The sequence below is a fragment of the Dermochelys coriacea genome, chromosome 9 (assembly GCF_009764565.3).
Source record: "Dermochelys coriacea isolate rDerCor1 chromosome 9, rDerCor1.pri.v4, whole genome shotgun sequence".
NCBI classification, from domain to species: Eukaryota; Metazoa; Chordata; order Testudines; family Dermochelyidae; genus Dermochelys; species Dermochelys coriacea.
In genome coordinates, this window is record NC_050076.1 from 54,670,272 (window position 1) to 54,683,301 (window position 13,030).

Here is a 13,030-nt window from a genome sequence, read left to right on the forward strand (position 1 = left end):
CTTCCATTTCAGTTGATCCTGTAAATGCTGCTCCTACCACTTCTACCCGTGTGTTTTATATCAGCGTAGGGGTTTGCTGTGCTGTTATATTCCTGGTGGCTATAATATTAGCTGTCTTGCATCTTCATAGTATGAAAAGAATAGAGTTGGATGACAGGTAAAGTACACAATCTTCTTTTCATATAAAATTATTTGACATTTGTGAAGGTGTCTGTGTGTTATGTGCAAAAAAAAAGACACGTACACCGAGAATCACTTTTAAAAACTGAGAAACTAATTGTCACTGTTTGCTTGTCATAATACTTTCCTTCCTTTCTTGTACTTAGACAATTTTGTCTTCTGACCTCTGATCTGCATAACTGGGTTCCTTGATGGCAGCTAGCTAAGGTGGCAGCAGCAACAGTCCATAGCACTGGATAAGTAAAAGGCAATAACCTGGAATGCTGGCAGTTTGGGTATCCTCCAGTTAGTCAGAATCCAGTGGCAGCTCCTCTCTGGCTTGTGTTTTTTGCAAAAGCTGATCATGCTTTGGCACTTCTCTTCAGACTTGTTTAATTTGAAGCTGTCAGTTTTTTCTCCAAATGGTCAAAACAGAAATGCTGGGCCCAGCTACATAAAGTGGCAGCCTTGTTCAACAGCAATGGTAGTGCACCCATTTGTTAGAGTGCTAGTCAGAATCTGGGAATCTCCAGGGCATGAAACGTGGTATAGGAGATTGGTAAAGAAAAGAACCATACGCTGCCACCACTATCTTGAAACAGCCAGTAATTGAGGTAGGAGAGACTTTTAATACTTACGATTATATTCAAATCATTTGTTCTGTCCTGGCTTCAGGCCTCGTTGGAATACTTAAACTTCCTGGCCACAATGAAGTTTATCTCTTAAGAACTCCTTATGTCTCTTTTCCTTAACAGGTAGAAAAGGACAAGGAAGGGACTGAGCCTCAACGTGAACTCTTTAAGATGGTTTTGCACCTACTATTTCATTTTCAGGCTTAAACTGTGTGATGGTTAAACATAAAGCCCTGTCAGAGGCAGCAGTTGCGGACATGGTTCAAAATCCCAGATCCTCTTGTGCAATACAGTTGACTAGGGGCAATGGGATAGGAGCTTTAGGGAGCCAAAAATTCAGAGCTACTCAGGCTGTCACGGCTGAAGAAAGAGGCTTTAGTATATCTGGGTACACTGAAAATAGTTGCTTTTTCCTAGTTTTGAGAGAACTTGGATGTTGAAAAATTGTCTTCATTGTGATCAGTTATTTGGTGCGTCACTGGTATTATACTATGGCCTTGGGACCCCAGCTGAGATCACAGTCCCTTTGTGCGAGGCTCTGTACAACCTGCAAGTTCCTTTGTGAAAGATCTTACACTCTAAATAAATAAGACAAGTACAGACTCAGGGGAACTGTTATAACAGTGAACAATATGGTGGTCTGTAAATGTCCACTTTTTCTTTAGTTTTTTTAAAGTCTTGGTAGGGGGTTAACTAACCTTGGTGGTGGTGGTGGTGATGAGGATAGAGGGGATTGAAGGCTGGTGAGCTGAGCAAACACCAGGTCTAACCTGGGTATGATCTCTGTAATAGTTTACCACTGTAGATATTAACTTTTGAAAGCCAGTTTGGCAGTCTCATAAGAGAATCCCAGTGGCTGATATACTAGCATTCTTCAAGTATTTGCATATGTTCATTCCACTTTCTGTGTGTGTGCCAGAGCACTGAAGCCACAACTTTTTTCCATAGAGGTAACTTGTGGGAGCAGCACCTGCACCATCTGTACGTGATACAGAGGGGTGAGACTGCCCCAACCCTCCTCAGTTCCTTCTCACTGCCTGTGATTGGTAGTCAAAGCATGTGCGAGCTTGTCACGCTTTCCCTTTATTTTCTTAGAGAAAGTTATTTCCATTATGTACATAGTAGTTTATACTGATGGCTAGAGTTATGTGTTTTAGTAACCTGTTTAGTTTCTTACATCTCTGAGATTTAAACTCGGTAGCAGGGCATGCCTGAGTCTGTGGAATTTAAGTGCTGTTCTGGCTGTTAAAAATCCATGCCAGTCAATGACCCTTATTCTAGTTGTTTAAAGTGTTTAGGAGAGGGTCGTGTATGACATAAGTCCCATATTCATCATCTAGCAATATATCTGTTGACTCTTGCACCACTTTCGATGCCATCAAGACAGACTCCATTGCTGGTACCTTCTACATCAACTTCGTTTGTGGTACACCCCTAAGATCTCGTAACTGACAATACCTGAGGCTTACGCAGTGCTCAGAGACCACCTTTGCCCCAACCCTATGTTCCATGACCCTTGTGATACATGCTTAACTTCTCCGTTGGGGAGCTCATTTAGGGGACTTCCAGGCTCAGAGTATCTGGTCAGATCAGGATCTCTCCCTCGATATCAGTATTTGGGAGCTTTGAGCTATCTGTTTGGTTTGTCAAGTGTTTCTTCCCCACATCAAAGGTTGTTTGGTGCAAGTGCTCAGACAACAATGCTGTGATATCCTACCTAAATAAGCAGGGAAGTGCCGGGTCAAAGCCACCTTTGCCAAGAGGCAATGAACCTCTGGCCTTTGTGCATCAGGAAGGAGATTATGTTCAAAGCATCTCACCTTCCCAGGTCTTAAAACTGTCCAGTAATCTCGGTAGATTGTTAGCAGAGATCCTGAATGGGTCCTTGTACCTGACATAGCAAAGTCTATTTTTCAGATTTGGGGAATAACAGAAATGGATCTATTCACCACCTGGCAGAATAGGAAGTGACACTATTTCTGTTTGAGGGCAGGTCACAGCCTAGAGTCTGTGTCAGACTCCTTCGTACTATCCTGGAAGGGGAAATTTCTAATCATTCTCCACCCCCCCATATCCTAATGACTGCAAGAGTTTTGAGCAAGCTCAGACAGGATCATGCCCATCCAATTTTGATAGCACCAGCCTGGCCCCATCAGTATTGATTCTTGGATCTGTTGAGCCTTTCAGTTTGGTATCCTATAATGTTCCCTCAAGTGTTGGTAATAGGTTTGCAGCACTCTGCATCCTGGCCCTTTTGGCGTATGCTGGTGTCTTGGATGCCCAGTGATTAACTCCCCTGGAAGCAGTCTGTTGACTTGGAGTTCAAAATGTTCATTTAAATAGCAGGAAACCTTCCACTAGAATACATGTCTCAAGAATAAGAAGAGATTTTTCAGGGTGATCCCAGCAGAAAGATCTCTCCCCTTCATGTGCTCCCATTCACTTAACTGGCTTACCTGCTTCACCTAAAAGAAAGGACCGTCTGTCAGTTCTGAGAGTTCATCTGGCAGTTATCTCTTCATTCCATCCTCCTATAGAAGGAAACATCTGTTTTCCCCCCCAGTCCTTTGAGTGTTAAGTTATTGAAAGATTTTGACAGGCTTTTCCCACCTGTTAAGGATCCGGCACAATCCTTGGATCTCAATTTGGTTCTTTCGGTTTTAATGGGGCCGCCTTTTGAATCTATGGCTACACATCCCTTTTCTTATCCCTTTCTGAAGGTAGCATTCCTGATAGCTATCACTTTCGCCAGGCGGGTAGCAGAACTTGAAACTTTAGTGGCCTGAATATGAAGCAAGTTATTTTAAATAAAAATAGGCCTCAAATTTCTTACCAAAGTGGTATTGGATTTTAATCTCTGAATGTATACTCACCAATATTTTTTCTGAAACCTCACTCTCAAAGATAAGGAAAACCTTCAGACTGTGTATGTTGGTAGTATGCTAGCCTTTTACCTGAACATGATTAAAGAGTTTAGAATGTCTCCAGTTTATCTCCTCTGAAAGGAAGAAAGGGCAACCTGTCACTTTGCAGAAGATTTCTTCTTGGATCTCCTCCGGTATTTGTCTGTGCTATATTACTAATATTCCAGTACTTCAAAGAGTTGAGCACACTCTACAAGAGCACAACACGGTATCAGCTTCTTTTCTTAAGTCACATTCCCATCAGTGACATTTGGCAGGCTGAGATCTGGTCATTGGCTAATATCTTCACCACTCATGCTCTTTCCAAGGTCTCAACAAAGGTAGATTTAGGAGAGTGGTACTGCAGCCTTTGTTTAGGTAGACTGTTACCCTCTTCCATCTAGAATTTCTAGTGAGTTACCTAAAGAGGAATGGACATGTGCAAGCACTTGAGGAATTAAAAACTCTTACATACCTGTTTGGTAACTGTTTGAGATGTCCATTCCATGACCCAGCCTCCTTCCCCTCTTCATTGGAGTCACAACTGATGTTGACTTTCGGTTTGAAGGAACTGGGGGATCAGGGCAACTCTGCCCCTTTATATCCTAGCTAGCAACATGAGCGTGCAGAGTACCCGATACAAGTACTGCTTTGGAAAAAGTTCTCTGTCTTTGGTGCACTGTTGTGCACACACCTAAAATGGAATGGATATGTGCAAAACACCTGGAAGAACAAAAGTTACCAAGCAGGTATATAACCATCTTTACAGGTCCGAACCAAGGTGCATATGTGTGTATGGAAGCATGAACTGTACCTCTCGGCTGTATGCTTGGCTCAGACTGGTGCTGTGGGTCTATTTCATGAATGTTGTTCAACCACAATAGAAGACTAATATCAATAAAATAAGGAAGGTATATGAAACTTCCTGGAGATAAGTAATGCTTTTTGTCTGTCATGTCTTATCTGTACACCTATCTTAACATTTCAACAAGGATTGAGAAAACTTAATAGAAAAAAGATCAGTATGCAAATCAATTAATGAAAAGCATTAACTGTTAAAGGAAAGTGGTGATAGGATTGTGGAGAATCAAACAATGTATTATGGAAAATCACCCTGCTTTCCTTAGTGTCAGTACTATTGATAATCATCTAAATTTAGTTTTGATATGCTGGAATTTCTCTGACAGGATCTTAAGAATTTTATGTTACAGAAGCAAGTTTGATGTTTTGTCAATTTTTTTTATTTAAAACAGCATTAGTGACAGCAGCAGCTCACAAGGTTTATCCCAGCCCTCTACACAGACGACACAGTACCTGAGAGCTGACACCCCTAACAATGCCACTCCGGTAACCAGTAAGTATTAATCTAATTACAAAAATGTACAACAGGTGACTCTGGGCTGGCCTAGTGTCCCAATGATTAGATGTGCCCTATTGATGACATTCGTATTGACCAAGAGGGAGGAGCATGAACAAGATCTGGGCTTGGCATCTGTTTAGTCTGTGCTTCCTAGGCCTCTGATACCAATTTACCTCAAAGAAGAATTTCGGCTGGCCACAAGCACGGGTCAGTACTGGGTCCAGTACTATTCAATATTTTCATTAAAGACTTGGATAATGGACTGGAGAGTATGCTTACAAAATTTGCAGATGACACCAAGCTGGGAGGGGTTGCAAGCGCTTTGAAGGACAGGATTAGAATTCAAAACAGCCTTGATAAGTTAGAGAATTGATCTGAAATCAACAAGATGAAGTAAATAAAGATGTGCAAAGTACTTCACTTAGGAAGGGAAAATCAAATGCACACTACAAAATGGGGACTAATTGTACTGCTGAATGGGGTGGTGGTAGTACTGCGGAAAAGGAGCAAGGGGTTATAGTGGATCCCAGATTGAATGAGTCAACAATGTGATGCAGCTGTAAAAAGGGCTAAAATCATTTTGGAGTGTATTAACAGGAGTGTTGTGTGTAGGAAATGGGAGTGCTCTACAGGGTACTGATGAGGCCTCAGCTGCAGTACTGTATCCAGTTCTGGGCACCACATTTTAGGAAGGATGTGGAGGAATTGCAGAGATTCCAGAGGAGAGCATCAGATTTTCTGAACTTTATGCTATTTTTGATCTATGAGGAAAGGTTTAATCATTTTTCTTCTTGAGAAAAGAAGACTGAGGGGCAACCTGATAAGTCTTCAGATATGTTAAGGGCTGTTATTAAGAAGGACAGTGATCAGTTGTCCTCCATGTACACTGAAAGTAGGACAAGAAGTAATTGGCTTAATCTGCAGCAAGGGAGATGTAGGTTAGATATTAGGAAATTTTTTCCTAACTATAAGGGTAGTTAAGGTCTGGAATTAGTGTCCACTGGAGGTTGTGGAATCCCCATCAATGAAGATTTTTAAGAGTAGGTTGGGGTTCTCAAACTTAATTGCACTGCGACCCCTTTCTGAAAACAAAAATTACTACACGACCCCAGGAGGGGGACACCAAAGCCTGAGCCCGCCCAAGCCCTGCCGCCCTGAGTAGGAGGGCCAAAGTCCCAGGTGGGGGGCATATAATCTGAGCCCTGCCACTCATGGTGTTAGACTCAGCAAGTCTAACACCAGCCCTGGTGACCCCATTAAAACGGTCCCGACCCACTTTGGGGTCTCGACCCACAGTTTGAGAACCACTGGATTAGACAAACACCTATCAGGGATGATCTAGGTTTACTCGGTCCTGCCCCAGTGCTGGGGGCTGGACTTGATGACTTTTTGAGGTCCCTTTCAGCCCTGCATTGCTATGATTCTATGATAAGCTCTGCTATGCCATTTTGCCGGTTTAGGCAAACTACATGTTGCTATTCTGTCCAAGGCATTATCACATCAGTATGAATCTGTGGTTTTACTGCTTATTCTTCAATTAGATATTTTTGCGTTTGGGGTGGAATCTCTCTACTCCTCTGCTTTATCAGATGTATCTATTCTAGCTGTCTCTGGCCATGTCTATGCTACAAACTTTAGTCGGCGCCAGAACTGACTGGACTGCAGTGGAGTCTCAAATAGATTCTAGCTTGCGGCATCGCTTGCCCGCAGCCACCCCCCCCCCACTCCACTCCAGTTGCATGTCCCCCATCCTCCTCACCCTTGCTGTGGGCCTGTGACTCAGGCTTCTCAGAGGTATCCACAGTGGTCTATGGGGTGACAGTAAGGTGTCTGCCAAGTATGGCATGCAGCTCTTTGTAAAAGAGACTGTTGGCCTCCAGCCTTCTGATATGCCTGATGCTGTTCCTTCGCTTTCATGCAACACTACTCCTGATCCCTTTCATACACCTTTTTCTGCATTCCCTGTGTAATCTGCTTATAGATGTTGTTACTCCTATGGCTTCAAAGCCTCTTCTCCCCATAGGCCCAGGAGATCCAATATCTCCTGTCTGTTCAAGGACAGAGTGCATCTGGATGTGTAGATGACATGGCCAGCTGGGCAAGAGAAAGTGGAAAGCTGCTAGGTGTGCTCGCTGAGCTGGATGGCCAGGAAAAGGCATTTCAGAAATTTGCAGGGCTTTAAAAGGGTGGGAGGCCTTCTGGTTTCCATGACCCCTGGGCAGTGGAGTTCACAATTATGACCAGAGTGGTCAGTGTTGGGCATTGTGGGACAGCTGCTGAAGGACTGTTAGGGTCAAAATAAGTAACCTAGTGTCTGCACTTGTGCTGCATCAACTTCAGTACCTTGACCATGGCTCAGCGTCGCTCGGGGAAGTGGTGGCACTGCTTTGCTGTATCTGGATGCTTATATTCATGGGAAATAAATTTAAGTGTAGACGCTTGAATAGCTAGGTCCACGCGAGGCAGCTTACTGTGGTCTAACTCTGTAGTGTAGACCAGGCCTCTGTGTATCCACCAGTGTCTTGCCTAATCCTTGTGAGGATTACTTATGCAGTGCTTTAGGATTCCTTGAAAACAGCAAATAGCGGTATGTAGGAGAAAATGATCTGCAGGAAATGGATGAGACAGGGTCAAGCATCTTCATTTAGGGCTCAGGCTTGGACATCAGTATGAAGTACTGTGCTTATTTCTGGGTGCTGTTTCTCCTCATGTTGCTACTCCAGGCAGAGCAGAAAATCAATTTAAAAGCTCTGCAAGTGTGGTGATTCTTCAGCATTTAATTATCTTCTGCTTTATCTGGACCAACATAGTGCAGGTAAAGATGAGGAAGTCGAGTTGTGAAGCATATGAGGGAAGATACAAGAACAGCCATGCTATGTCAGATCAGTAGTCCATCTAGCACAGTATCCTGTCTTCTGACAGTGGCCAATGCCAGGTGCTTCAGAGGGAATGAACAGAACAGGCAGTCATTGAGCGATCTGTGCCCTGTTATCAAGTCCTAGCTTCTGGCAGTCAGAGGCTTCGGGATACCCAGAGCATGCAGTTGCATCCCTGATGATCTTGGCTAATAGCTGTTGATGGACCTATCTTACATGAACATATCTCATTCTTTTTTGAAACCCGTTATAATTTTGGCCTTCACAACATCCCCTGGCAATGAGTTTCACTGTGTGTTGTGTGAAGAAGTCCTTCCTTTTGTTTGTTTTCATTTAATTGGGTGACCCCTAGTTCTAGTGTTTATGTGAAGGAGTAAACAATACTTCCTTATTCACCTTCTCCACACCATATGGGGAAGCAACAAAGGATTAGGAGGGGAAACCAAGAAGTACTGAGGGAGCTGTAGATACAGGTTAGGGGAGGAGAAACCGCTGGTGAAAAAGGCCCTGATCCTGTATCCACTGAAGTCAGTGGGAGTTTAGCCACTGATTTCCATGTTTGCAGGATCAGGCTTTGGGAGAGGAAGAAAACATCTTAAAGAATCAAAAACAAAATAATACCTAAATGAAAATTGGGAAAGGTTGAGAAAAGAATGCAAAAAAAGACAGAACACAGATTCAGAGATGACTCTGGTAACTGAGCTGTGGAAGATGTGGGAGACCTGATGCTTGTGATGAGAGAATAGCAAGCAGATATTATGCAGAGGGGGTGCATGAGAAGCATCCGTGAAAGGAAAATGAGCAGATCGTGTGAAAGCCTGTCACACAATCAGTGCTTTTTGCATGTTTAAACCATTAACTTTCTAGTAAGACTATGTCCCCACCATCTTATTTTTCTCCAGTATTGAAAATCAGCCCAATACGTTTCTCCTTAACCTCTCCTATCTCTTTTTTCCTCTTTTGATGTTTTATCTATTGTCACCATTGTTGGAAGTCATTTGAGAAATCTGGGAAAGGAATTGGACTGAGCTTTATAATGGAGATGACTGATTGATCAGCTTCACCTCTGGTAGCAGAATTCCTGAGTAAGAAATTCATTTATAAAACCAGAACAGTAAGGAGGAGTTGCCTCTCTCCCCATGTCATACTGCCATAGCAGTCAGAGGGGAGTCTGTTGGCAGTGGATTCTCTGGCATGGCTTGAGGATTCTGGAACTTGCTCCCCCTCTGGTCAGAAAGAGCCCACATTTGGAGACCTTCTGGGCAGGCTGTAAAAGACATCTGTTAAAAGGGTTTTTGAAGAGGGCTGAGCGCATGATTAGACTGTGGAAAGGTGCTTTGCTCATAGGTAGCTGGCTAGCAGAGTTCCTTTTAAATGAGTTTGATGTTGCTGGGGTTTTGTTGTAATGTCCAGAGCTTTGTATAGGCTTCCTTTTTTATTTAAATTGAAATAAATAGATGAGAAATAGCTTTACTTTGGCTTGTAATATCCAAATTTAGACCTGCCTACTGCACTTCTTTTACTCAGTCATATAATTATGACTAATATTTTCTCCTAAATGATCAACTTAATTGCATATAGTTTTTTTCTTTCAGAAACAGCCTTAATGGCTGGTCTAACTCACTTTTTCTATATAATCTATGAAGCATTGAGTTAATAGTTTGATGCTATATTTAAAACAAAGATTGTGTTCTTCAAGTCTATGTCCACTAGAACATCGCTCTCAAATTTTTAGTGCCATCAAAGTGCTTGATGCTTTAGAGTACACACAATTAAAGACGGTCTCTGCCCAATGAGCTCATCATCTAGAAGGTAGATGCACATAAAAACAAGAGGATGAGGGAGAATTCAGGAATGGTGGTAATGTACTAGTTTATAATTAATTTGTTGTTTGTATGGTAGATATCAGAGTTAGGTTTTAAATGGGGACTTGAATGAGGAGGGATAGTGGTTTGAATGGGAACAGCTGGTATAAAAAAATCCTGTAGAAAATGTGTTTTTGGTGGAAATTGAAAACCCAAAAACTTAGGCTGAAAATTTCAGTTTTTGCTGAAAAATCAAAATTTGGCATGCAATGCGCATACGTCTCACAAAATTATTTTATTCAAAAACATTTTTTTGTCTCAGAAGTTTTGACTGATTTGGCTGTCTCTAGAATGGGGATCAGCAATGTTATTCCAGAGATGCAGCAGTGTGGGAGAAAAAGCATGGAATCAGGAGTATTGAGAGTACAAAGGAAGTAAAGGGTCTCTAGGGCTAGGGAGATAATGTGCTAAGGCATGAGATCAGGCACGTAGGGTAGGTCTGTGAAGGCTTTCCAAGCTGATTATGAGGAATGTGAACTTGATGTTATGTTTCAGAGAGAGCCTGTTTTGAGAGATCCAAAGAGGAGGTGACATGACTGGGCTAGCAGGTGAGGAATATGCCTTTGCAGCTGCCTTTCACATTCATAGGGAGGGTGTCAACTATCAGTGGAGCCAGAGAGGAGGAACTAACTCCATCTTCCTGTTAACCCCAGCTGCATATTTCTCTGAATATCTCCAGTGGCCAGTTTAGAAAGAATAAAACTGTAAATCAAATCACTTTTTTGTTCTTTCTTGACAATGCTCAGCTGTTTGCCTCGACACTTGGCAGTGTACTGGCTGAGAAGTTTTGTTTAGCAGTGGGATAAATTGATGTTTTAATCATATTTCACTATTCTGTTACCTAGATTAGGGTGAATGTGTTAAAGTAAAAATATTAAAACATTCATTTTTAAAAAATGCTCATATAACCAAAAACTTTCCACTGTTTGTTCTTCTCGCTGTGATGTTACTTACGCCACCAGTACAGTATAACGGGAGAAATTTCAGCGAACCTCCTTCACCTTCAGAAATAGTCTTAATCTCAAATAAAATTTCCTGATGCCTCCAACTGGAGGAAGTTGTGCACCTATGATCTCAAATAACAGTCCTCAAAATAGCATACGCTTGTTTTCCCTAACAAAATGAATTCTGAAGTCTGAGAGTTCACTCTCCTCTAACAAAAAAGCTCCTGAAAAGGTGATCTACAAATAGAATTAAGAAACTCTTAATTAAGAAACTATTTCAAAATTATGATGAATGCTCACAAGAGGTCAGAAAAGGAAATTAGCATACAGAGATTTTAGATTTGCCTTTTTCCCAAGTCCTCTTCCACCTTCTTATGCGCTATGCTGGTGATGTCATATCAAATATAGGAACAACCCTGTGGGGTTTCAGATAAGTTACACTTTAGTTACTTTGGCAGGATCTTGAGCCCCTGGAAACCTATTAATGAGCCTAAAAAAAGACGCTCTCGTAATCTTCTTTAGGCAGAGCCATACTCCAGCAGGCTCCCTTGATTGATGGAATGTGTTTTGTGCCACCTGTGAGTACGTATTGCAATAGTTAACTCTCCTACGAGGTGGGTTTGAGGCTTAACGTTTGTTTTGCTATCTTTGGATGAAAGATGCCATGTAAATTAAATGATAGCACTGCACTGGTGATGTCACATAATCCAGGTTCCTTTAGGTTTTACAAAGGATACTGCTCTAAGTACACATATTGTTTGTATGAAGCCAGCTTTACTTTTGTGCTTTGTTATGACAATAAATATCAAACCAGATTTACAGTAACAACTCTGTGAATCTGCATTACCATGGTGAGACTTCTTGCTAAATGGAGTTCAGTCTACATTTTTCTATTTCTAAGGATCTTTTACCTGTTGTCTGAAACCCTTACTGATGGGGAAGCAGTAGAAATGACTTAACAGAAAATATATGCACAAAGGAAACTGAAAAAAATATTATTTTTTTTCTCTCTGACCTACTTTGGTTTTAGTAATCTTAAGTGTTAACATGTAACAATTTTTGGATAAATATGACTTTCAGGTTGTCCCTTTAAACATTTATCCATGGACTCCATTACTACAATATCATTAAAACGTTCCTGAATATAGTCACCTCTTTAGAAGTCTCAAATGTCCAGAAGAGGGCACTGATATGTCTGTGCTTTTCAGATTGTTGTTGTAATGCATAGTAAGAAGTTGGCTTCATTGTAGCCATGTACTGCACAGTTCTGAGCATGATTATTTGTTTAGTTGCCCACCAATCTGTGTATTTGGTTAAGGCAATAACTGGTTTAAGTGTATAACAAGGTAAACAAATACAAACTGAATGAGTTAGTTATATAGAATGACTGACTGAGCATGTGCTCACTTCAGAGGCATTTATATTCATGTTGCCTTTCTCAATGTGTTTTGCTACTTGCATTTTATGCTGAAACCTAACCTTGATTACTTATAACTAGGCATTAATTTTGTGTTCTTTCCATCTGTAGGTGGTATTGAGGGAAGTGATGTGCTTGGATTCTCATTATAAGGGTATTTATATTGGTTTGTTTGGCTCTGCTGGCTCCTCAGGTTATCCTACGTTACGGATAGAGAAGAATGATCTTAAAAGCGTCACCTTGTTGGAGGCAAAAGCTAAAGTGAAGGACATAGCAATCTGCAGAGAGAGGATAACTCTAAAAGATGTACTCCAAGAAGGTATTTACGAGACTTTCCTTAAACACTTGTTAGGTACCATGAGTGATATATTCATTTGTCTTCGCATGATTTTCTCCCCAAGAATGTTACACATGGACAGTAGATGTTACCCCTGATCCTTATGTGACTTTAGTTGAAGATGTAAGGAAATGATTAGAAACTTGAAATTCGCATATCATTTGTCCAACAATTCACTTCTTTAAAAATGCTTTTTCTCTTATTTTCTGGTCTCCTGAATTCAACAAACTAAATTATTGTGAAAGATGGCATTTCAATTTGAGTCTGTCTTGATAATATATCATATTTAAATAAGTCTTAGCATTTGTTCACGCTCTCCCATAAAGTGTGGGCTGACTAACTGCAACTCAAAGTGATGGCAAAATAACTCATTTTCCACTGGTAGAGAAAGCGCTTCACTGAAAAATTCAGTCATCCTTTAAATTTATTTTAGCAGTCTCCCTTTCAACTCGGCCAAATTAGACGATGCTAAATTAAGACTCAAGTGACTACCACAATATGAGTAATGAGTGCAAAATAAACAGATTGTGGATGTGA

General features: G+C 41.3%; 1 protein-coding gene across 4 annotated transcripts in view; it reads left to right on the top strand.

The window, feature by feature from the left end:
• RYK (receptor like tyrosine kinase) overlaps positions 1-13,030 on the top strand; it is a 149,621-nt gene that overhangs the window by 48,741 nt on the left and 87,850 nt on the right. For 3 of the 4 annotated variants that reach the window (XM_043492673.1, XM_043492674.1, XM_038416806.2), the window contains exons 6-8: positions 13-157; positions 4,948-5,048; positions 12,341-12,475. In XM_043492673.1, coding sequence (XP_043348608.1) covers positions 13-157; positions 4,948-5,048; positions 12,341-12,475 — 381 coding nt within the window. The remainder of the gene's footprint in view (positions 1-12; positions 158-4,947; positions 5,049-12,340; positions 12,476-13,030) is intronic. The other variant, XM_038416807.2, reaches the window with a different exon arrangement.